At 39.4% G+C, this 26580-nt stretch overlaps 1 protein-coding gene across 1 annotated transcript; it reads left to right on the plus strand.

Annotated features, from left to right (window-relative positions):
• Positions 1-2243: 2243 nt before the first annotated feature.
• On the plus strand, positions 2244-24832 carry NELFA (negative elongation factor complex member A). The gene is made up of 12 exons (XM_080343411.1): positions 2244-2352; positions 2467-2731; positions 10007-10178; positions 11327-11488; positions 12415-12504; positions 14309-14439; positions 14575-14644; positions 15498-15586; positions 17882-17993; positions 20243-20499; positions 21549-21648; positions 23199-24832. Exons 2-12 carry the CDS (start codon positions 2480-2482, stop codon positions 23381-23383), a joined length of 1620 nt encoding a protein of 539 aa, XP_080199537.1. The 5' UTR covers positions 2244-2352; positions 2467-2479; the 3' UTR covers positions 23384-24832.
• Positions 24833-26580: the final 1748 nt, after the last annotated feature.

Raw genomic sequence — 26580 nt, forward strand, 5'->3', positions numbered from 1 at the left:
CACGTGAACAGTACAAGTGCACACCTTACACCATGGAGCTGCAGAGCATTTATCAGGTCTGATGCTTAAAAACTATTCATGCCACCCATGGAACTGGGTTAACTCTCTGTGTTAGCTACTGCTTGAAGACAACCAGCCGTGCAAACCACTTTCTCCTCACATTTGAAGGTGAGAACACCACTAGCTTTCCTTTCTTAACTGGATTTCTTTTTGTAATCTCACAGATCATGCATTTTCAATAGTAGCTGACTGCAGAAAGTGGAGTTAACAGTTAATTATTAAGCTATGCCTCACCAATAGGTTTGGGGAATTTTGTCACAATCGTGCCACTTTGCACCTTTTTATTTTCAGAACATTTTCTCACAGCAGAGTCCATACCCTTAAGTAAAATCAGACCTAAATGTATCCAGAGCCATGTTACATACAGCAACACATGGTCTCTACCCCAAGTAACCTGCAACCAAAAGCTCACTCTCCTACCATGAAACAAACAGTTCCTGTGATCTCAATGAGATTTTGCACTGCAGTTAAGCACGTGCCTCTTGCCAATATTGGTGCCTACTTTAAACAGCTGGGTATAATTAATGGAGGGTAAAGGTTATTAGTGATAGTGGCATGTTAATTCCATGTCTAAACTAATACCATTCCTTTACTTTAGTTCATTTCCTATTCTGTTTTCATTTTAATGGTTTAACCCACTCTCTTATTTACTTTTTTTTTTCTGTACAAAGTAACAGATAGTTACCTGTGGATAAATAATTCTCCTACAACTGTGTACCGAACTATCATACTGAGATAGAAGTCACCTAAAATTCTGGACAGAACAATTTATGTGCCAAACTGTCCCTACTCCAATTTTGCTGTTTTAAAATGTCAGCTGACTTTATACACAAGTTTTGTCTTAAATAACATTTGTTTTGAGTATACATTGACAGTACCAACAAAACGCATGTGTGCATTTGCACACACATTTGAAACGATTAGGTGTGGAAAAAAAATCCTAATGTAGTAATGCATAGTCTATTCCCATAAAAACTCTTTGCTCTATAACACTTCCACACTGATAAATGTCAGTTTTATGGCAACCAAGAGTTGCACGCACTCAGTATTTTGGATATTAGTAAAGTTGGGAACAGGAATAAAGTATAACACTCCACAATGCCACATTAAGGAAATATAAAGCACCTCAGCAACAATTGCTCTGCTCTCCTAGATAAATCAGGTTGTAAAAAAAAAACTACTTTAAAGGAAGGATGTTGTAAAAAAAAAAGTGTTGATTCAAAAGCTTAGAGAAAGGTGAATTGGCCATGCACTCCTACAACTCCTGTGTTAGAATTTCAATTAGAAACACACTAAGATGAGCCCTTTAAGCCACACTTGGAAAAACTTCGTCTTCTGGGATTTAGGCAATTTATTAATTTTTCATATTTAAATAACAATGAGCTGAATCACGAGGGAATACGAATGTATGCACACCAACTCCCAATTTTTGAGCGCCTACTACTCATGCCAGACACTGAGGCAACCTCCTACATCTCTGAAGCACCCAGCACAAAAATCTCTGGGGAAAACGATGAAAAACACTCAAATCTTGTGTCAAACCGCAGCGCTGCCGGGGAGGTATCACTGTCTAGAACCGCCTCAGTGAGCTGCGCTGAGCGGGCTGGGATGAGAATCAAGCCAAGGTCTGACAGGATCTGAGGAAACCCGGGAGGTAGGTGCGCTTTAAGGTGCTATTAGCTCTAATAAGCTCCTCATGGAGCTGTGTGGAGAAAATGAGGCAACACAGGCCGAGCAGAGGAGGGTGCTGGCGGGGGCTTGCGGTGCACAGCGGGCAGCGCTGAGGGCCGGTCACCCGCCCCCTCGGGGACATGGGTGCTGGGAGGAAAGGGGACGTGGCTCCGCCAAGCACTGTCTCGGAGGTGCCGCAAAACCCTGGGGGAAGGGCGGGCCGGCAGCGGGGCCCTCAGCGCTTCTCCCGCCTCCAGCGGCCGCCGCTCGGCGCGCTGAGCCCGTGAGGCGGCTCCCGGGCGGGAAAGGGAAGGCGGGAGCCGGGCAGCGCTCTCGGAGGGGAGGGGCGGGCCCCGGCCTGCATCCGAGTTGTGCAGTCTGGCGCCGCGGCGGTTCGGCACCCCGGTCCAGGCTCTTAGGTATCTAATGCCGGGGAGAGCCCTGCAGAAATTAGGGCGAACTGTGAGGGACAACGAGTCGGGGCTGGCAGACAAGCTTCCCGCGGTGAGGGGGCGCCATCTTGCAATACGGAAGAAAAGCTGCGGCGGGCGCCATTTTGCACCCGAGCGAGAGATGAGGAGAGACTCGCAGTTTTTCGCCGTCTGGACGCCGCCATTTTAGGTTACGGCAGAATCTCCGCCTTCCCTAGTGCAGTCTCATTGGGCGCCGCCATTTTGGCTTACGAACAAAACGGCGACCCACAGGGGTCCTTACCCCCTCCCTTCCTCCCTTTAGGTGTCTTCATAAAATGCCCGTGGAGAATCCCCTCTTTTTTCGCCCCGCTCCCAAGATGGCGTCGATGCGGGAAAGCGACACTGGCCTGTGGCTGCACAACAAACTGGGCTCCACAGACGAGCTGTGGGCGCCGCCGAGCATTGCCTCGCTGCTCACGGCTTCGGTGATCGACAACATCCGCCTTTGTTTCCACGGCCTCTCCTCGGCCGTCAAGCTCAAGCTGCTCCTGGGGATGCTGCACCTGCCCCGCCGGGCGGTGGATGAGGTGAGAGCCGGGTGGGAGCTTGCGCGGGAGGCTCAACCGGAGCGGGGTGCGTGTGAGGGGGGGAGAGGTTGGTCGAAGGTGGCGTGAGGGGAGAAGGGAAGCGGCGGCACCACCTCCCCCGCCCGCCTTTACCACACGGAGCCTGTGGGGAGGGGAGACGCCGCGGCCTCGCGCTGCCGCGTCCCGCGCGGGTGGAACGGGCGGGCGAACGGGCGGCGGCAGCTCCTCAAGGGCAGATGTGAGGCTGCTGCCCGCAGACATCCCCGCCGCTCTCTTTCTTGGAGGTCTGAGCTGTCAGGGGGCTCTGCTGAGGCCCAGCTCGGAGGACTCGGTCCTTGGTGTGAGGGGAAGGGCTGGGATTCCCGGTGATAAGGGAGTCAGTGGCAGCTTTGCTGCTGCTCCTTCTCTTCGGGGAGTCTCTGGTTGGCAATGGTCTTCTGAAGGCAGTTTCAACCCGAAACCACTCTTATGCCTCCACACAGACTCGTAGTTGTAGGGCTGTGTACTGGTACGATTTGGGTGCCTTTGGGGAAGAGGGCTTTTCTGAGGCAGTGCTTACTCTAGGATTAGAAAGTAGAGGCAGGATCCTTTAGGAACAGTCGTGTGTGTCAGGCTTCCTTCACTCTCCTTTCTTGATACTGGCAGCTGTGTAGGTGTCCCAAGTCAAACTTCGCAGATTTAAGGACAGCAGCAAGTGCTGAAACTTTGGGAATGAAAGATCTGGGGTCTGCACTGAGCAGTGCTTTCCCCTCCTTACTGCGGCCTGGTCTTCCTCGAGGAAGGTTGCCATCCATTTTTTAGTTTCTCTTTACCTTTCTGGGAACAGCTGGTGCTTTTGGTTACTGTTCTACCGCAGTTAACAAGCTGGCTCTGTGAGCTTCTTCACTTGGCCCTGGACCTTACCTCATCTGCAGCTGGCTTATTCTGACCAGTGAGCAGCTACTGATGTTGGAGGGAACAGTGGGAGAATAATTGGGAAGTGTTTCTTCAGCCAGATTCAAGGAATTCCTCTCCTACCATGTATGGTACTGATTCCTGGTAACAATCACGGAGGTGGTGCGTTGTTAATCCTCACCTTATTGTGTGGAGTGTGCTCAGCAGTGCTTGCACTAGTCTCTTTCTTGGCTAGGACACAGCTGCTGCTTAGGATTAATATATTTATATACTAGGCAGGGTGTGGAGAGACCATATGTAACTTGAATTATTGTATGCTCAGCTTTTTTATGCTTCTAAGCTGAAAATACATAAGCATCATGTTTAAGCAATAGTTTGTCAGTGTCTTGCCACATGCATCTGTGTGATTGTTCACTCTGTTAATTGTAATTAGTGTCACTTTAAAAAAATTGTTGTTCAGCATGTTTACTCTTAATTTTTAAAACATGATGTTCATGTTCAGTGTCTGTCCAGTGCACAAGCTGTCTTCCTTGTGTGTGACAAATGCAGTTGTATTTTGGACAGACAAAATAACCAAGGCTAGAAAGGAGCTATGCATAAGCCTGTGTGCACTCTGAGTATGCAAAATTCTTCTGAAGTACTGTGAAAATCCAACTAGCATGGAAGAAATTAGTATTTCAGTGTTCAGAAAAAGCTAATAAATTAGCAATCTTTTTACACTGAAGAGAAAGGACTTTAAAAAAGCTTAGGGACCTTCATAAATAATGGTCATGCCAGCTCTTTGAGGGAGCAACATTCAAGCAAAAATGAGATGATGTTGAAATGCTGCAAGAGTGTTTGCTGGATGGGTAAAAACTTTTCAAACTGGTTCTGAGGAAGATGTTAACCAGCAGCTTTACTTGATCTGTGTGGTTTTTAGCTGTGGAGATAAATTGTACATGAAGAGCAGCAAGTCAGTTGTGCTTTTTAGTGTATCGTTCAAGTTATCAGCTGTCTTCCAAATATAAAGCTCTTGTTACTGTGTAACAAAAAATATTTGGGCATTTCTCACTTCTTTGATAGAGTTTGTGAATTCAGTTGTAAATTACAGAGCATGCTGGAACAAGATCTAGGGATTTAGCATATTTTCAGTCCTTTGCAAAGCACCTGTAAAATCATAATTATTTTAGGGACATGCGATTTTTTTTTTTTTTTTTAAACTAAGAGGGAGGGCTTAAAAAGTGTTCAAAATAAAAAAAAAAATATTGAGGCAGAAACTCTTAATAGTGCTAAGGGGTCTGCTGTTATGATTATACAGTTCCTTTTAAAATGGTGAAAATAGGTGGTGTAACTGAACTGCTGATGGAAAGGGATGGTGTCTCATCAGGTACTCATCATGTGCAGTGAGTTGGCTAAAATAGGTTGTATTTGTGAAGATTTGTGACATAACTTATGGTCAAGATTGTTTATATTTTAATGGACACTAAGTAACTTACATATGATATGCAGAACACATGTATGTGCTCAGTATATGTGTGCTTCTCTGCTCAGTATATTGTGGAGTGCTGAACATGGTGTCTCTTTGCTGGCAGAGATACACCATTGTAGGATATCTGTAGCTGCCTGGGAGTTAAATCCTCATTTGGAAATTATGCCCCTATCTGAAAATGATTTAACTGCAAAGGTACTTCCTTAGTCTCTTTGGAAAGTCATATCTGTGTGTTCTGTGCCACGTGCAAGTCTGTGTCGATCATGTGTGAGAAGCACTGAGCTGGCATTTGGAAACTTAGTAGTATTGGAAAACATACTGCATCAGCTTTGTAAAGCTTTGGGAATCTCATTGGTGGATGCAGAATGTGTTACTGTTTTGTTATGTAACATGTTAAATGATATTCTATGAATCTGTGATACTCCCCTCAGCAGATAACAGATTGGACTTAGTTATTTTCTGTTCAAAATATTTTTTTCTGGTTTCCTCTATAATAGCATTTTCACTGAGGCACAGAATAAAAGGGAAACTATCTGAGTAAAGTTATGCAGGAATCAAGAAAAGTGTGGTGGTATTTGTTTTAGAAGGGGTTTAACTGGCTTCTGGTCCTTTCTAAGTCTATGTGAAAGCTTCAGTGTAGACCAGTGAATGTTCATTGAGCTCTCTTGAAAGCTCAGTACTTTGCTTAAGTATGTTTTTCTCAAATGTAATATCTTTCAATTTTCATAATGTTTTCATTCAACACTCCAAATATTGTATAGGTATAAATGACTTAATCCTCCTAATATTCCTGTGGGATAGGTAATAAACCTAATTTTTTATCATGCTATGAACCTCATTACTGCATGTTTGTTCCCGCTGACTAATAAGAATAATTGGCTCCCATTTTCACTTTAAGTGTGTTTTGTAGGTATTTATCAAAGATATAGTTTCCCACTGTAATTCTCTGGGCAGAATTTACTAACTCTTGAATCTCCCTGCCCCCTAGCTTTTAATCAGCTAATTCCTTTCTAAGTAATCGTGCTTATTTGAAATTATGCCTCAAGCTCAGTGTAGTGCTGACCAGAGTTTCAGCTGTGAATTTGGCAGAGCAGTTACTTGTGTTTATTTTATATATTATAATCTTGCTAACCTGATTCACATTTGGACGTGCAAGTTTTCTTTTGTGCCAGCATTTCATTTCTTTGTTCAGGGTTAGACTCTGATGTTACAACCCAGTCTGGAATGAGGACTCTGTGCTTCTGTGCTCTCTGAATTATCTTGGGAGGAAGATCCCTATCCTGGCAGGGACCTGCCCTCTTGTTACAGTAGCTGCAAGAGCGTGAAAGTCAAGACTGTTTCTTCTCACTCCTTATGTGAATCAAGAGTCCCCTGTTCGTGGAAGTGTGTGTTTGTGGGGTAGAAGTAAGAAAAGAATAAGAGGACACAAGACACTTACCTTCCATCTCTGTTCAGAACAGGCAGGCTGCTGTGCATCTTTCTGGCCTGCTTTTAGTATTCTGAATTCTTTTGTGATGTAATATGGTATAATTTAATCTAATATCACTCTTGGCCCCTTCTACTCTTTTTCATTATTAAGATACAAAACATATACAATAGTGATATTTGATCCATCCTAGTTTTGTATTACGTAAATATTAATAATGTGCTTCCAATCCAATGCTTTTAGCTTAATGAAAATGCTCTATAATAATACAGATACCTTATAAATATCACCTTCTCTATGACCTCTGAAAGATTAAAACTTGATTTGCTTTATTAGCCAACTGTTGATGCAGTTGCCTAAAGTATAGTCATATATATTAATTTAGACCTAATATAAAGCAAATGAACAGGAATTCTTTGCAAGAAGTCATCTTGGAGCTATAATTTTGCATATTTCTAGCAACATTTCCTTTTTTACTCCTCCTCATGGTGCTCTTTGTGTATTCTTCCTGCACAGCCATTATTAATCTTCCTTTGTCTGTCTCTGTTCCCAGACTTTATCCTGCCTGATCCTTTCTTGTTAGATGTTTCTAGTCATGCCCTGTGCTGCCTTTTTTTTTTTATGTGCCAGCAGGCCGAGAAAAATACTTGAGGTCCTTAAGTTTTAGATGAGAGAAATGCCAGAACATGTTGCATCAGACCTTGACATTCATGCTTAGCAAGATGCTGGTTGGAGCTGATGGGACTCTGACTGACCCAGTGTTGCAATCTTTTACAATTAAGAGTTTGGGATTATGGCTGTGCTCTGTAAAGTAGCAGAAAAACTGTACGTAGGTTTCTCTGTTATTTTGAGTTGCATTTCTTGCATTCTCAAACCACAAATGAAATTTTTTTTCATCTGCCAGTTCAACAGTGATCTGGGAACATATATTTAAATCACCAGTTGAAGACAAACCTGAGTCAAAACTCAAATCCAGGCTTGTTAAATGCAAACCTGTATTCAGGCAGTGTCTCAGGTTAGCTCACAGTACATGTTACTGTGCTTTGCTTCCCTGTGTGTGACAGTGACCTGTTCTTTCTGCTATGAGACCTTGCGATAATGTTATTTGCCCAGTATTTGGCAAACAAGTTGTTTCTGGGCTAGGGTCTCGAAGTCATGTGAAGCAGTGGGATGCGGCATAAGTAGGTTGCCTGAACTTGAGCTGCCCTGAGAGCAGTGTGAATGTAACATGCCCAGACAGAAGCTATGTAGAACATCCATAGTACAGACGTGTAGCTATTTGAAATTTTGTTGCAAATAGGAGTTTCCTGGAGCAGATATGAAGGGTAAATTTAGAGGATACAGGAGACATCTTTCCTCCAACTATTGCCTGAGTTTGCTTTGATGAAGAAAATTACATTCTATACTCTGACCTGCATTAGTGGTGTCCAGATAAAAGCTTGTTGTTGAAGACCTATGAATAAACCATAGCTTCATCAACTTTCATGGTATGTTTTAAATTTTCAGGTGTTTTACATAGATCAGTGCTGTAATTCCTATAGGATAAATAGGAGAATAAAGGATTTTGTTTTGATAGTTTCACACTTGTTCTCATCCACTGTAGTAGAAGTGACTTGTGATGAGCCATTTAGGATTAGAGTAGAGAGACTGACAAGTCTGTGTGGAGTTGAGGTGGGATTTTTATGTTTACTGAGAAAGAAATAAGCAATGGAGGGGAATAAAGACTAGAACCTTAGAAATTGATTCTCTCCATTGGGTAAGCGTTGGTTAAATTTGACAACATGTTAAACAGTGTATGGTTATGGTTACTTGGTCAGTTTAATCCAGAGCAAGTCAATAATGCTGCTGAAGATGGTAACTGACTGTTGTAGTGTCTCCTTTCTGCTCCCCTCTTTTTGTGTTTATAGTGTTTCTGTGGCTATGGTAAACCACATCAAGGGGTTGATCAAGCTTAAAGCTACAGAGAAATGCTTTCTTTCAGTCAGATGAACTCACCTGGTTCTTTTCACAAGCACCTTATGAGTGCTAAAACATGCAAGGGGCAAAGGACAAACTGCCCCTATAGTGCATGTGTAAACTTTTCTTAAGTGAGAGGGCAATAACATTGCGTAGGTGAAAGGAATTGAGAAATGTCAATATGTTTGTCTGCCTCTGCTGAGCTTTAAAAGTGCTCCGTGGGAAAAATGGAGAGCAGAGATTTAACTTTTATTTCTTAGAGTTGTATGAGTAGAGTAAGCTTATTTTATTAAACTTTTGCATATAAGAAAAGGCAGGTTCTGAATAAAGGGAAAGAAATACAGCATAATGGTAAAGATCAATCTTGTTTGTCTGCGTATGTTCAGAAACATGTAGACTATAACTAAGCTTATGTGCCACAATGGCTTGTGAAAAGTCAAAATTCAAGTATTCCCCGATACTTGCTTGTAAATTCTTCAGTGTTAATACCGTACAGGTAGAATATGTCTAAATATGCAATTTTACGGTTATGTTTTGTGGCTTGAGAGATGTACAGTACATCTCAAACACCTTAGTTCTGTGAAGCTAATGCTTTAATGCCCACATAAAATTTTACTTACGAAGAAAACAAGCATTCCACCCTTATTTGGGGGGTTTAAGCTTACCTGTGAATGAAGTAAAACAACTAATTTAAGAGATTCACTGTGTAAACTACTGACTGTAGTCACCTTGATTTTATTTTATTTTTTTTTAATTACTGATCAGCAGGTCTGTTGGCACTATGAAAGGAAATTTTAAAAGTTACTGTGACAGTGAATTTTTTTAATTGATCTTATGCATTTCTCCTTCTTCAAGATAGAGGCTTAAAGAAAAATAACTTTTCTGACTATGAAAACTTGGAATAGATGGAAAGTCTTGTTACTTGTGGCATATTAGAAGGCTAGGTGTACTTCTGTAATATCTAGTTTTTGTCAAATAACACAGTTCTTGTTAGCATTTTGGCTTAAGTTTAAGTAAAATTTTGAGGACTTAGTTTATGTTCATATGGTGCAGATATGGTCTGTCTGCTGTATTATTCTGTAGCCCAGAAAGGGGCACATCTTCATTTATATGCTTGTTCTAAATAACTTCTTGTATTCTAGTTGTGTATTCTTATCACTGAATATAAGATATGGGTACACTGGGAGTATAAGTGTAGAATGTAAGTAGAAAGTAATGTAAGAATAAGGCCTATTGCTTTTAGCAAAAACATTCAGTGCTCAACAAAGCTTTGAGCTGCCAAAAGCTCAAAACAAACTTGGGTTAGATTGACCAAAAGCAACATATTAAAAAAATTATCTTGGTTCATTCTTTACTTAGTTATAGGGTTAATGTTTAACTGTGCTGTTGAAGCAGTCCCCCTCTTCCCTTCCCCAGTAGTAAAACATTGCATGTTTATGTTAGTGTCTTTTTAAAATAATAATTAAAATCCAACTGTACACTGTTTAAAACTGTTTCCAATTGGCTGATTTTCTTTTTCTTTTTTTGTTAGATGAAAGGGGCACTGACTGAAATTGTCCAGCTCGCTACCTTGGATTCAGACCCCTGGGTCTTAATGGTAGCTGATATTTTAAAATCCTTTCCAGATACTGGCTCCCTTAACCTTGATCTTGAAGAACAGAATCCCAATGTTCAAGATATTTTAGGAGAGCTTAGAGAAAAAGGTAAGCCTTTCCTGTTGGTGATAGTTACAGAAATGTGATGCCTTTTTAAAAAAATAACCTGTCATTTCACAGGCAGTCTTGCTCTCTTAACACTGTTAGTATCAGGACAAGCAGTATGTCTTATCTCATAACTGCCACAGTTCACAAGCTGGCATGTTAACTGGACTGGGAACTGTGATACCTGAGCAATGGGAACTTCTTAAGTTATCTGTTCCCACTTCATCAGAACTTGCATGTCAGGTATTATTACCCTGAGCGTTTTGATGGACAATACGCAAGTTAATGTGGATTCTTTAGTATTGTAGACAGGCTATATGTGCACCGATAGGCAATAACGGACTTCCTGCAGCTTATTAAGTTGAGCTTTTTCATATATTTCTCTGTCTCATATGCTGTAGTACCAAAGAAGACAGTAAGGCTCTGTTTCTGAAGCATGTGTGTGGAAGCACCACTGTTGTATGGGCTGGTGGTGCATCTGTGCTGAAAGTTGCCCCCTAGCCAAAAAATAAGTGCTGCAGGGGAAACTGATCACAAGAAGGGTTGTCCTGCTGATGTCTGACTAGCAGCTGAAAATACTGACTCAGGCACTTGTACAGTTGCTGCTTCAAACTATGTAGTCAACGGTGATGCAAGGCTACTCCTACTTCAGTGGGTTTACTTTAGCACATTGCCTAGAAAAAGCCCTCAGGCACTGACAGACAGACCTTATATTGGAATAAGGATTGCAGCACACCAATATGAAATGACTTGGAGATGGAAGCATATTGTTTTCTTACTATAAACAAATAATCGTTTGTCTGTTCACACTTTTGGTTTGAACTTTTGTTTAGTAGTTTTCTTTTTATGTGTAATTTTTAAGGAATCTGAGAATTCAGTCACTTTTATATTCTTTTACTCTGATAATTGTAGCATATTTCAGATTCCTATAGTTTGACTAGGTATAATTAACATGGAATCTCTTAGGAAGCTCACATGAAAAACAAACATTCTAATAACTGGTTATATACTGTGTTATAATGAGAACTAAATTATTCTTGGTGTTGAAACAAGTAAAACTTAACCACTGATACAGTCTAGTTGTGAAATCTTTTGTAATTTGTTATCAGAGGTGCTAATACTCATGTGTATTGTGTTAACTCTTTATGCAGTAAGTGAATGTGAAACTTCAGCTATGTTGCCCTTGGAATGCCAATACTTAAACAAAAATGCCTTGACAACACTAGCTGGGCCACTTACTCCCCCAGTTAAACATTTCCAGCTGAAAAGGAAACCTAAAAGTGCCACTCTCAGAGCTGAACTCTTGCAGAAGTGTAAGTAGTATTACAGATAGTTGATAAGATTAAGTAACGAATTAAATGGTGAAAGGAACATATATATTCAGTCTAATTCTCTGGTATGGGCATATACATTAAAATTTTCAGTTATGAAAGCTTGGGCTGACTCTTTTCTTTGATATACCATTACGTGTGGAACAGCAGCTGCAAGTCATTCTGGCCTTGCTTACATTAAAATGCTAATCTTGATTTAAATGCTGTTCAGATTTCAAGGCATAAAAAAAGCTGTAGCTTTTTGAAGCACAGATATATTGTGTTGTAGGTATATTTAAGTCCGTTGTGAAGACTTGTGAGGAATAGCTTTGGCTAAAGCTCCCGAAACAAAACTGAAATCAGAACCTAGTTTTATTTTGCCATATAGTTTTTGCAGCAGAGAGCAAGAGCTGCTAATTAATGCTATCTTTTGCTCAGTATGGCTGTATGGAGTGTGGAAGCCAAGAGGGTTTTCACTAACAAAAGGCAACATATGTGTACATATATGTATCACTAGCTGCTTGAACTAAGCAATCTTAAAACAGTTCACTGTACCTGCTGTTCTGGTGCAGCAGCTTGCTTCTTTTCTTGCATGTTACTTGAGTAGTTGGTCTGGTTAAATGCAAGATTTGTAACTTTTTATGATGTTATATAGAACTTTATTTCAATATCAAGTAAATTGTCTACTCTGATACTTTGTTTTAGCTTAGACCATATTGTCAGTTGCATAGTCATATTGATTTTTGCATTTTCTCCAAATACTGTTTTTACCACATATAAATGACCTGAATTTTAATTAAAACATAATTCTTTCTTTGTTGCTATTCCAGTCTTTTTATGTATTAGTTAATAACATTTTACATAAGCAGCAATGTATTGTATTTTTTCAGCACAGATTCTGTAATAACTAAAGCCCTTTTTCTTTTTAGCAACAGAAACTGCACAACAGCTCAAGAAGACTGCAGGAGTGCCTTTCCATGCCAAAGGCAGGGGGCTGGTCAAAAAGATAGATACGACAAGTATGGCTCACTTTCATGACTTCCCAGAAAGAAAATCTGATAAAATAGCCTTGATGAGGAGTAAAATCACTGTGTAGCTTTTACAAAAACGTAATTCTTCTTTGAAACAAAGTATTCTCCATATCTGCTTCCCCCTCTCTTTCTATTGAAATGTTTCTGAGGTGTCATGTCAGAAAGAACAAAAGTGTGGGGGTTTTTTAAATGGCAAGTATATCTGCCATGCTTCTAAAATGTACACAGCTAGATCATGTCTATAGACTTTGAGAATTTAATTTGCATCACTCCAGGAATAACTCCTGACTAAGTCATGTTACTCCAAAAGGGAGCAGACTGTATCACAGTAATGCTGTGAAGTAGACTGAAATTGTCTTGTATTTGTGTAATTCTGCATGGAAAAAGAAGAGGGGTCAGTGTGCTCATTGCAGCCAGAGCTGTACAGTGGCTTCAGTTTAATGGACATGACAAAGATGCACAGTCATTCTTCAACTTGACATTAATAGACTTCAACTGTTTGCTGAAGTTCCTGAACTGCTTGTATTTTTTCACATAAGTTTTTAACTAGGAGCAAGAGGAGGGTTCAGAATTAGCTACATACTTTAAATCACTGCACAGGCATAACTTCTCTGACCACCAGTGTGGTGCTGAGGTATAAAACTTGAGTGACTTCTTGGTGTGGTGGCTTCAAGCTATGAAATACTTTATGTCAATGCTATTTAAGATGTGGTTTTGAGCAGCAAAGTTTTGCCACATGTTCATGCAGGAAATGCAAAAAGTTTATTTGTAATTTGAACTAAAAATTGTCCTAATATAGAAGGTGACCACTAGTTCTTGACTTTCTTTTTAGCTGTTGAACTAATAAAGCTAATTTTAGACTTGGCTTTTAGAGCCAGGTGGTCTCTGGAAATATGAGTTATGGGACAAGTTGAGTTTACTCTGCTGAAACTTATTGGTCAGAGAGATTTTGAGTACAAAATACAGAGGGATACAGAGTGTCTAACCTCAGACTAAAATTCTGTGTTTATCTTCAGATTACACAGTATGATGAAATTGTCAGAAGGCTCAGAGACCTGATAGATACACGTGTCCCTAATTTTTTAGCAGTTGATGAAAGAATGCTGTCTTCAGCACTTACATTAAACTCGAGGTAGAAAGGTAACAGTCTAAAGTTGGGGGAAGACAGCTTCTTACAGCTGTAGCAGTTTCTACTAAGTATTGAGACAGCAGCTTTTCTGTTTGCAATATAGACCCAAATTTGATCCTACTGCTTCTGCTAACAGCAGCTCCAAAATTTTGAACTGCTTTGTGAAGCAGTAATTTACCTTTCCAATAGATTACAAGCCCTTAGCCCTGCAGAAGCTTGGCTAAGAATCTGTGGTTAAATACAGTTTTACCAAGTAACTAGATCTTAAAGTTCAAAAAGCAACGTTTGGCAATAATTGGATTTGGAACATTCATGCCCAATACCTTTTTGTGTATTCCAACTGTATTTGTTTTAAGTAAGGAAAGCATCAATGGATGTACAGAAAGTATATCTTGACAGCAGTGCATCTGTTTGATTACTTAATGGAGTTGCAAGCATAAGCCTAGAGATTGTCCCTTACTCCTTGTTTGAAGGGTGAAACCTAATCTGACCTTTGAGGAACATTTAATGTATTATAGACAGTTTCACATTGTAAACGTTTGCAGTTAAAGGGAAGGGGGTGTGTGCCTTAAGAAGGGGAAAAGCTGAAGAACTCCTTATTATTGTTTTTTGTAACTCATTGAACATATATGACAATTGTTGCCTTTTTTTATCTTCCCTAAGCACCACTCAAAGGAATACCAAAACAAGCGCCATTTAGGAGTACTTCAGCACCCAGTGTATTTAGTCCTTCTGGAAACAGAACTCCTATCCCTCCCTCGAGAACACCTTTGCGCAAAGAAAGAGGAGTAAAGGTAGGTGTTCTCTTTTAGTCTCTTGCTTTCCTGCTCAGTTCTTTTCCTTGCAAGTATCTGTATATAGTAAATAAAAAAATAAGGACAATATTTAGAGATCAACTACATAAATTTAAGAATTGTCTTTCTTTTTAGCTTCTAGATATTTCTGAGCTGGATATGGTAGGTGCTGGCCGTGAAGCAAAGAGAAGAAGAAAGACAGTAGGTTAGTATAGCATGCTACTTAACAAGGCTATTAATGTACCTATAAGCAGGGTCTAGATTTGTAGTACCATTTAGTTCGTCACTTGTAGAAACTTGTCTTCAGCTAAACTTTTAAAAAGTGGGGGGGGAAAAAGAGCTTTAAGGGAGGATTTTTACTTTTTTTAATGCGCTAATCATATTGCCATGTGCCCAGGCAATAACTTAATTCAGTTGCATGAAAGAATTGAAGCTAGTCAGTTGTGCTTTGCACAGCGCATCAGTGTGTAAGTGGCTTCTGGACTGGAATTGTTCTGAGTTATCATGGTGTGCTTATTTCTACTGGCCATGTGGCCAAGTAAAATAATTGAAAGTAATGTTGGAAAAATTTGTAGCACTCTCCAAAATTCTGGCTGAGAGGTCTTAATAAGTGATTAATATCTGATATACTACTCATAAGTCAAGTGACAGTGCAGTGCTCTACTTAACCATATCAGGAAGATATGCTGGGCACCATATTTGTCTCAAAACAACCTTTTTGTATTTGTCACCAAAAAAATGAGTACTGTATGACAACAAAATCATAATTGCAATTAAATTTTTGCTTGGATTTTGATGCTTTCTAATATCACAAAATTAGGCAATTCTGCCTAATTACTCAGTGTTATCTTGATGGGTATACATTGTGGTTCAGTTCATAATTGGGTTGATTATGAAATTGTGTATGAAGATTACTGAATCTACCAACCTTTCAGCATCTATTTAAGCACATTTCAACAGACGTTGAGGAAAGCACTTTTAGATCTTTGTTTAAAAAAGTATATGTCATTCAATATTCAGAAAACTTCCTTGAACTGACTGTTTTTTTAATGCAATAGATACAGAAGTTGTGGAAAAGCAAACCAAAGAAGAAACTGTAGTAGAAAATGCTACCCCAGATTATGCTGCTGGCCTTGTGTCTACACAGGTAAAACCAAACAAAATCAAAACACACAAAAATCAAACAAGAAGAAAAAAAATAGAAAGAGGAAACCATGGATCATGTTATTCTGAAATACTTAAACACTGGAATGGTGTCTTACTAAGTTGGTGAAACTGCCTCTTAATGTTTAAGTCTTTACATAATTATTTCAAAATTCCATTATATTTTCACTGAACTAGATTAAAAAATTCAAGGCAGGATAAAGCTAAGGTTTTTGATTGTTTTCTTGCTGCTGTTCTAAGTTTGTGATGGGGGATAGTATTTCTGAAGCTGAGCTTTATAGCCTTCTGTTAGAGAGGAAAGGGACAGGAGGGCTCTCTGACCCTACAGAGGCAGAAACATTTTGAGGAGTTCCTGCAGGTTTGGGACTATGCGAGTCCATCCTTTGTGACCTTGGTAGAACAGTGCCCACAAATGTCTTGGTGAGGAGCATTTGACATTGGTCTGTGCCCAAGAAGGACAGCTGAATATAAGCAGCCAAGTAACACAGGAGTCTTTACAACTCGTCTGTCTTCTGGCCTGAGAAAAGAACCCACATACTAGTACCCTTCTGTGGTTCTTTTTTCAACTTTTAGCTTGTAATCTTTGAGAATTGATGCTTAATCCAGAAGACAGCTTTTACTGAGGTCTCCAAACCTGTCTGTAACTAGACTTAGCCAGTCCCATTACTACTGGAAGAGGGGGAGAAATACAGTGGAATTGATCTGCCCAAATTGCTCGTGGCTTATAAATTCATTCTTTTTAAAACATAAAGTTCATAAGTCGCCACTCCTTCTTCTAACAGTCTTCTTTTCTTTTGAAATGAAATTGTTTAGGATCTACTGAAAACACTAAACCTTCAATCGAGGTGTTGGGGGAGGAGTTGCACGTAATGTTTTTTTTTCTCCTATCCTTAATGGTGCATTGGAAAAACTGTGGTACAGCTTTGTTAGTTCTCAGTCAGGACATAGCTTTTATAATAGAAAAATGTTAGGTCCTCCCCTGACTTCTGAGTTAGAAACTGTCTGCTCTATTCCAGCAAGCCTTGGCCTGGAATGAATTTTGACAACTGGGTTCTTTAGATACTAAGAGATACTTTCAGGCTGCTGCACCCAGTGCTTGCAGCCTCTCAGGACTCAGAAATCCATCCTGAATCTGAAGTGTCTTCTCTTGTTCCAAATTTAAAGTGGTTGTGATTACCTCTGCCTCTTTAAGTCTGTATGTTGACATGCAACACTTGTCTTTGGAGAGCACTCTATTTAAAAGGCCTGTGGCCTGGCTGGTGAGCCAGGCATTTTTTTTTTCTAGAGCCTCATGTTAAGCACATGCAACATTGGTCCCATGGTTATGGGGTAGCAAACTATGGCACACATGCCAAAACCAACATCTATAGGCAGATACTGTTAAGCTTGTGTCAGGAGTGAATGTCATTGCCTGTCTTTCTGCAGAATGCTAAGGGTATTTTTGTTGGCAAGCTCCACATTGTACAGAATATCTTTTGTCTAGTAAGGCTACCTTAAGTGGTTTATCTGCTGGACTTAATTCCCCCGAAACTTCCTTCTTCTGTCAACCCCTTATGTTTATAAGGTTGGATCTTTGCAGATACCATGCTGTTGTCTTTATGCTATGTGTGCAATATCATGTGTAGTTAAGCAAAAATGTGGCATTTTCTTTGGCTCGATGGTAGATGACATCCGTCATGTTGATGTTGGCTGCCCATTTCAGTGGCAACAGGGTTTTACCTGTGCTTTTACTGCTGCCTTCTGGTTGCTTGTGTCCCAGAGGCCTTTGCATTCTCCTGGGTGATATTTTAGTAGGGCTTTTGCCCATAGATCAACACAGATTTCTGCTTGGTGATAGTGAAGAGCGTGTTTGCTCAGGCAGAAGATCACTTATTTCTGTAGCTTAATTCTTCAGAGAGCATCGTCTGCACAGATTTCATCATCTGGTCTCCACGCTACTAACTGAGGAATGGGACAAAGGAAGAGCAGCCTGACTCTTTGCAAAAGTACATTCTCCATAATAGTATTTTTTACTGGCTCAGGTTGTGCTTTTGGAAGCAACTTTGACCTGAATTAGGAGAAATAAAAGCTGCTTTTTTTCTCCTAGGGTCATTCAAATGTCTGAAGTTTGTATAGGGGGTTAGGGTTGAAATGGCAAACTTACACTAACAGGAGTCCATAATTAAGTTCCCAAAAGTAATATCATAGCAGAACTAATGTTGAAATTTATATTTAAAATGCAGAAGCAGCACATAATTATATGCAGTATGACTATAATGCTTTCTTTTCTGTTTTACAGAAACTTGGCTCATTGAACAATGAGCCTGCACTACCTTCTACAAGTTATTTACCTGCTACCCCCAGTGTGGTGCCATCTTCCTCATATATCCCAAGCTCTGAAACACAGACAGGTAAAAGATGCTTTTTTGCTTTTAGGACCTAATGCTTCTGACTATACAGTTTTACTGTCTAGCTCTTCTTTTAATTTACAAACCTACTATCCATCAAGTCTAGTGAAACTTAACCTTAGCAGTCTAAAAATCCATTGCAGTAACTGAGCCTTTGGGATTTGCATAACCTGACATGTCATTTAACCTAAATAAAGAAAATTCTTCTTGTTTTAAGTCTTAAAATGACTGCTAGTTAAGCAAGCAAAGCAATTTACTGTTTTTTTCTTACTCTGTAATATGAAATCCAGCATTTTTTTTAATCCCTAAAGAGACACCAGTAATAGACATAAGTCTAGAGTATATACTCCATACGCACATCCATATGCATGCACTTACAGAACAGCTGCTTTCAAGAGTTGAATGTGTTTCTAGAAGCGAGTACATATTAGCTCTCATACAGGCTGGCATCAAGCCAACCGTTTTACCTTTTTAGAACAGTATGATAGATAATAGCTGAGCTCCTGTGTATTTTGAAAAGTGCTACATTATTTTCAATTCTGGAAAATTACCTATAGTAAAAAAAATGGTATTTGTACAAATCCTTTAACTTATAACACACGTGGTTTTACTTTTGCTTCCCTGCTGCATGTGAAGTCTTAAAGGAACATATCAGTTTGCACTAGCAGATATCCATGATAAGATTCATTACCAGACCTCGCAGCTAACACAGAACCAACATTTCAGTTTAATGCGTTATTTTTATTCTTGCTTGTTTGCCATTTGGTACTATAATGTTTGTCTTTATGTATGTGAGCTGTGACAGGTTGGTCATTTGCATATGCAAAATGTGATTACACTACTTGGCCCTGAAACAGTTCGGAATCTTTCTGAAGGTCCATGCAAATCTTCCTCTGGCAGAAAATTGGCATCTCTAGAAGGAACGCAGCCGAGAGCACATCGGTGTTATTGGCAGCTGGTGTTATTTTCCAGAGCATTGGCATTGTATTGAACAGCAGGAAAAGCCTAGTTAGTTTAAAATTCACTGTTGTCTTTGTTCTGTGTTTTTTCTAACTTATTTTTTCATTCTGGAATATAGGGTATCTAGCTTTTCCTAGGAAAGAGGAACATAAAACTGTTTTCTTGATGCACACAGAAGATCCACAGATTGGGTCTCATATAATCTGAGGTTGCAAAATTAAGACATGTTACTTTATGCAAGTTAGTTATTCTGACTTGAGAGGAAGCCAGTAATTAAACTTAAGAGATTTGTACAAAATGAAGAGACAACTAACTGTTAAAAATGTTTGTCCTCTCAAGTGTTCACTGTCCTGTTCTGCATATTAACGGATAATAGCCATAATGTTAAAACCAGTGCTGTGTCTGTGTCTAGATGGATGGTGGTAGACTTCTCCAAAATCTGATCTGAAAGGCATCAGTGTAGCTCTGATTTGTACCTGCCTTGTAGTCTGCTGTGAACACAATGTAAGCAGCATGTCTTAAACCTCATGAGATTCATGAAAGGTACTTTAGCAGCTGTGCCTGTGTCTAAGAGCTGTAAAAGAATGTAGCTGGCTGGAGTGTGCACTGGGTAATTACTGTTTGCTGGAGAGATGGTAACTTACGAATTCACAGTAACCTGATCATATATGTAATCGCCACCTGCAGCCAGTTTGGAATAGTACCTTCCTTAAGTGCAGGTGAACAGATCAACTTTATGAAATAAGAGTTAAGACTTGTCAATACTGTGGAGTTTTAACCCTCTTAGCAGTCCGTGTTTAAGTAATTAGTGATTTGTGAAGGCTACATTTCATTTTGTCATATGTCTAACTATTTTTATATCTTTAGTATTTGGTACTGGCTGAGACTTAATTATCACTTCCACTAGAAACTGCTGCTGTGTTAGGTAAAAACTGATGAAATATTTTTATGGTTTTGGTTTCTACATAACAGTACAGCCATAATCCTCGTAGGGTCAGGGTACAGTTGTTACAACAATACAAGCTTAAAATTATATAAAGCGGTTTCATTTTAATAAATCTGATATCCATTAAACATAAAATTTGGTGCTAAATATAGTATAATCGATATTGGACAGCTAGCCACACAGTTGTCTATTGCTAAGGGTAACTGAGTGAGAGGAGCTTAATGCTTCATATTGAGTTGTGGAATAATGGAATAATCAGAATGTTTAGTTTTCTTCAAAGGCTGTTAGTGATGCTAATCCCTGTTTGTGAATTAGAATGTTTTTAACAATCCTGATTTGCTTGCAGCTGGCTCTGCACGAGAGGCCTTGCAGACTAACAGGCAGACTGAAGAGCCTGCAGCTCCAAATGCCACCACTACTCTTCCTGCACAATTCAAGCAAAGAACACCCATGTACAATAGTAACTCTAATCCACCTACAGCTACACCTACCTCACCCCTGACACCCACCACACCTCCTGCCATTTCCCCTGCGGCACAAGCACCACAAGTGGCCCCCCAAACTCAGCAACAGCCACCACCGAAAAAAAGCCTCTCTCTCACAGTAAGTAAAACTAGGTTCTTTTTGACTGCTGCCTTTGTAGATTGGAAAATGCAGATTTTTATTATAAATCTCATTTAGTGTGTTGGCAGTTCTTGACCTTTGAATAATGGAGTGATTGAGGCTGCTTTTTTTTAATAACCGAAGATAATGAAAGTGTTTTCTTCTGTTGTTAGTATTGCTGTCTTAAAAACGTTAATCAAATTTTTAGTTGTGTAATGCTAATGTAACAGTAAGATGTCTTTATTTACTGCTATTTATTATATAAAATAAGGTGGTGTCACTCATAAAGAATTTTGGGAGCTGTTGCCCAGCCAATTGCATGTAATGTAGGCTGCTAAAAAGGATCCCGTTGTGGCCACAATAGGAGAAAACACATCTATAGATTATTCTAACGTGAAAGCCTTTATTTCTTCATCCCCTCACCCCCTCATTACGCATCTTTTAAAGCCTGAGAGTGGGAAGGAAACTAAACAGCAGTTACTTATGTCCTGAAGCTTCTTACTGCTGATATGTTGGTATATTTTATGTGCATACTTGAAGTTAAGCAGGTAACTAATTCAGGATGCAACTGATTTGAAGACTTTGGTAAATACATATGTAAGCCTGGCTTGAAATATCTGAACTTTAAGAAACTGAGTGCCTTTTTCAGTACCCCTGCTTCATTTATTAAAGGGAAAAATAAAATCCTCGGAAGTTATTGCAAGGCAGGGTTTGGACTGTAGAGGAAGCATTGGGTTTTTTCCTCTTTTTTTCCTAATGCCATAAGGAACACAAAATTGATAATGTAAACATTAAATCACTTGGCACATGTTTCTCTAACTATTTAAAGGTGATATTTCTTTTACAGTTTCAGACTTGAGCTGTCACTGCAATAAATGTCAGATGCAGGCATTAAAGATGGGAACCCTTGAGCCTAAGGCTTTTTTTGTTTACTTTTTGTAGGTCTACAGACTTCCACCTTACTTTTAGGCTTGCCTGTCGCTATTAACCTGGTATCTGTTATTGACAGTGTTTTCTCCACTGAAATTTGTTTGTTGTATCTGTTGCAGAGGGAGCAGATGTATGCTGCACAGGAAATGTTCAAGACTGCAAACAAAGTTACAAGGCCGGAAAAGGCTCTTATACTTGGATTCATGGCAGGATCCAGAGGCATGTATCAAGATTAATTTAGCTTACTTTTGAATACCCAAATTTGAAACACAGCCTAGCATTTCTAAATGTGCATATGTGAATGCAAGACTCTTGCTTTAGCTTTACTCTGTGCATACTGGACTCTCTGCTTTGCTCTGAACTGTCTGTAGTTTGGAGTTGTAGGATTGCAGTTCTAACTACTTGTCAGCAGGTCTTTAGTGTCTGTTTCCAGTAAGTCAAACAGTCTGTCAGAGCAGCTGCTAAATACAATATATATACAACTGAACACATGTAATATTAGGGCTTAAGGTTGAGGAGAAACAAAGCAGCCAGTCAGAGCAGTGAATGGACTGTCCTAGTAGTCTGTCTAGAAGACCAATAAATCTCAGTTCTTTCATGGCGGGTTGAGGTCCAAGTTGGGTAGTGCAGAGCCTCTTTGAGTCCTTGGCATTGGAAATGTAGCAGCTGTTGTCTCAGAGGCTTCAGGTAACCACAGGTGCTGTGAACTCCAAGGAGTTGAGCTGTCTTATAGCTAGATCCTGTTGTTATTGGGCTTGATAGATCAAAGCTGTTATACCCAGAAGATTATCAGATGTAAGATGAGAGTGAGATTAAGAGTCCTTAAGTGAACTCTATCATCTGCACTGGCTCTGGTTTCTAATTTGGTATGTGAGGGCTCTTATCACTGGAGTGGAGTGCTGGAGCCTAAATGTGGCTCATGCATTTCGATTAATGCAATACATTACTCAAGATGACCAGGGTAGGGTTTCTTGAAGCCCAGGGCTCACAGTAAGTTTTGTGTATTACTAATGGTGCTCTTAGTAGTAGATGCTATTTCAGACTGCAGTAGGAGGGTGTACTTTTAACTTCTATCTATGTGGACTTTTTTTTGTAATGCAAAGTAAAACATTATTTTAGAAGTGTGCATGTGCATGTTTTATATATTCCCATATGCATATATAGATAAGTATATAACATAATGGATTCCTTCAGTAATGACATCAGCATCTTCTGAAGGTTGGGTAAATAACTGCCAACCATAACCATATTGAGCTTCCTGAGTGTCAATTTCAGCACCTTGAGATGTAACACTCAGTCCTTCTGCTGGAATGGAACTGAGTCTTGGAAAAGTGATTTCAGTGACCCTGTGTGGATTTCTGGAACAGCTGAAAATTGTTGAGGCTTTTAACTACAAAATGTATCCTAAATAAAGTAACTCTGGTAGTTCAAGTTTACCAAATCCCATTAAATATAAGCTTCTCATATGGTTCTTGAGGCAGGCAGAAATGGCATTGGCATGTTTGACTCCACCTTTTGTTGTTCTTCCAGTTACTTTAGCCTTGGGGTTTGTCCTTTGGGTTCTGGTTTTGTTATCCTTAAAACTCAATCTGTGATGTATGGAGGGAGGAATATCTTTGTGTGACTGTATATTAGTGACATTGCAAGCTCAGTTTGGGGTTTGTTGGGTTTTCAGTTTTTTTCAGCATAAGGTTTAGGATCTCCATCAAGTGCTCTTTTTCTAATACAGTATTGAAATTAGTAACTTGTTCTTCCTCTTGTTTCCACAGAAAATCCTTGCCAAGAGCAAGGTGACATCATCCAAATTAAACTTAGTGAGCATACAGAAGATTTACCAAAGGCAGATGGCACTGGCAGCACCACTATGTTGGTTGATACAGTCTTTGAAATGAACTATGCTACTGGTGAATGGACCAGATTCAAGAAGTACAAACCTATAACTAATGTTTCCTAAGAGATGCAGCAACAGCAGACTGGACCAAATCAAGCTTAGAGTCAACCAGCTCATAGAGTATGTCAACTGTACAAAACGGCATTCGTGTGGACATTTCTTATTACCCTCCAGAGTAAAAGTTGTCGCTCTTCAACCTAACTGCGCTCAGTTAACACAGAAGATGGTGTCAAACTCACTTTTTTTTTTTCCCACATCTTGGGAGGGGGGAAGGTGATTTTAGGAGGGAAAGTTTTGCTGTGTTTTTGTTTTCTTACAGTTTGATGCTGTAAAAGATCACAACTGAAAGGTTACAGGTAGAAGCAGTTTACCAGAAGAGAGGACTACTGCGCAGTCATTCACAGTTTACCATTAAATGAGGGCACAGATCTTTATTGTATAAAATATTTTCTTTGGCTACATGGGTTCTATTGTAAGAATGGACATTTCAAGCACTACCGGTCAGTGCTTGATTATTTTGTAATTCAGCTGCAGTATAACAAAATATTGCGGGTGGTAATGTCCAGTGTCCAATGGTCCCCACTGTATGTTTAGCTTATTTATGCTTGTGTCATAGGATGGGATTGAGCAGCTTTGTTAACTCGCTATATTGTCAATGTCCATGCCCGGCATGAGCTAATCTTTATTTGGCATTATTTGAGATTGGGCGAAACAGTATCTTAACTTTCTGAAGGAAAAAACTATCAAAATTGTGAAGAAAAAAAAAATAGTGGTGTCTTGTCACTGCCTGGAAGTGGTAACTCTCTGCCATGTAAGTGTTAAGGTCGAAGCTGACCTATGGCTCTTGCATAGTAAACCCTTTGAGCAGCATAACTTACTTGGGGGAAGTGATACTATTACATCTCAAGACCAATTGCAGCTTAATAAAAAATGGCCCTAGAAATGGTTGAGTGACACATATCTGAATATAGATGGTTGGGAAGATTTGTTGACTTGAGGCAGTGTTCATTTTTATTTGGTTGAGCAGTCATAAGGCACTTGATTGCCAAACCCTGATGCAAAATGTTTTGAATGACTTTAGCTCTGGTTTCTACCAGTGTAGTTTTATCTGTAGAATTGCAAAAGTGACCACAATTATACTGGCATATAAATGTGCCTTTTACTTGTCCCCTTCTAGTCAAAGCACATTTTGATCTTTATAACTGTGTTCACAGCACTGGTATAATCTGACTTTAATAGTACAAATAAAGCTTGCATTTATTGAGAGGGTCTATGTACATAGTTCAGGATTCATCCTTTGGAGACTTGACTTCATCATTTGAAGGAGACTTGGATTAAATGTTTGGTTTCTGCCAGTACTTGTATGTGGAGCTGTGCTTGGTTGGGAACGAGTAGCACAGTGGTTGCTTGGTGCTGAGGGGTTACCTTGGGCTGACTAGAGGTTCATGTTAAAGTGGAGCTCTTAGGAGAAAATGAGCTTTTATCTTCTTTTTTTTTTTTCAGAAAAGAAAACAGACCAAATCCCATAAGTACACTTATATACTAGCAAAGACACTTAGATGATTGATTAGAGTCCTTTTCTATTGGGGAATTTTCATTACATTTTATTTTTAGTTTTTCAAACAAATTATCCAACAGGACATGACAAGTATAAATAAGATGATCTGTATGCTACGGTGTTTTAAAATGTGACCAAAAGTATAGATTTCTTAACTTTATTTAAGCAAATATATGGGATGTTCTAGCTCCTGTGGTGGGCAAGTTATTTGATTGTACCTGCTACCATTACGGAGTGTTGTGCATGTATTGGTGTGGAAGTTACTCACATAAAACTGTCACACTGGGGGCTCTCCTGCACATAATTACCCCATTTCAGAAGCAATGTCGATTGTGATTCTGATTGTGATTTTTCTTTAACAGCTAGAAACCAGCCTGACAAGTGAGGATGAGTTAGTTGGTTTTAGTTTTTAGAAATGAGTTCAGTAGAGATGTGTTTTCATGGTTATAACTTATTTGATTATAGTATGTTACACAGTAAGGGCTAACAATAGCATATGATATATTCATCGTTTAAAAGAAAGGTTTAAAGAAAAGTGACATTCCTTTTCTTGTCCGAATTTAGATTTTTAAAGTTTTCTTGTGATGATCAGTTCTCTGTAGACACATATGATACTTCTGTCTTAACTGTTCAAGCTTGCTAGATAAGCTGCACGTACCAAATACAATTTTTAAGAAAGAACTTTTAGAAGATTGGCTGACTTGAGAGGATGTACTGTCACCGTGAATTGTCGATACAAGACTCTCTGCAATTCAGTAGTGAACAGGAGCTGCTGTGTGATGGATCTTTTGGGTTAGTTGAGGTTAATGGGGGTCCCTTGCTAATCTTAGTTGGCAGAAGTCTGAATTTCAGACCTGTGCTGTTGGGATGGAGACAGCTGCCCCCCTCCTTTTTAAGAAGCCTTTCTAGAATGTGGTGGAGTCACTTGAGCACAGTAGTGGATAGGAAGCCTAACCATGCTGCTACCTATTTGTATTTGCTGCATAACAAAGTTGGTCTCCAGACCCGTTTGTCTAAAGTCAGTCATTTGCAATAAATTGAAATTTTAAATAGAAGCATAGTATATTTTTAATTCCTTTAAATCACTAGGGTGAGACAATGCTGCAAAAATAATTTATTTTTTAAGTGAATTTATGACCCCCAGTAGCAGAGCATTACTTCAACTTGATCTGTGAACCTAGAAAGTGTTGGGGTTTTTTTTTAATGCCTAAAGGAAGGGAAGTTTTAGCAACGTTGTTAAAATGATACAGTAAGAAGTAAAACTACATGGAGTTCTTTGGTTCAGAGATTGAAATCATTTAACCATTGGCCTCAAATTAGGGATAATACTAGGCAATTCAGGAAGGGCAACATCAGCGTTTAGATTCCAATATAAACTAATTGTTGCACACAGAACAAAATCTGGCCCTGGAACTTAATACTTTTTTGTCTTGAATATTCAGACACTTGGATGTTAGCTGGATTCCATTCAGTGAGACTCAGTATGTGCTTGTTGACTCTAGAATGACTTGCACACGTGCTGACAAATTTACCAGAGTAGAAGCTTATAGTTTCCTTAAAGCTTTGTGTCCTTTCGTCTTGCCCTTTCTCCGAGCATGAAGTTTTAGGAAATAGGAAGCCCAGACTTCCAAAGTGTACTACCGCTCCTCAGCAAGGATGTACGAGCTTCTCTGGCCCTTGCTTATTAAGAAGCATCTGTCTG

The sequence above is a fragment of the Nesoenas mayeri genome (assembly GCF_963082525.1).
Source record: "Nesoenas mayeri genome assembly, chromosome: 4".
NCBI lineage: Eukaryota > Metazoa > Chordata > Aves > Columbiformes > Columbidae > Nesoenas > Nesoenas mayeri.

What these genes read in the sequence shown, in the direction of transcription:
- NELFA (XM_080343411.1), top strand. Translation starts at nt 2,480, where the DNA reads ATGCCCGTGGAGAATCCCCTCTTTTTTCGCCCCGCTCCCAAGATGGCG. An exon ending in GCAAAGAAAGAGGAGTAAAG is followed by an intron (nt 14,440 to 14,574) that starts GTAGGTGTTCTC and finishes CTTTCTTTTTAG; the next exon opens with CTTCTAGATATTTCTGAGCT. An exon ending in AAAAAAGCCTCTCTCTCACA is followed by an intron (nt 20,500 to 21,548) that starts GTAAGTAAAACT and finishes TATCTGTTGCAG; the next exon opens with AGGGAGCAGATGTATGCTGC.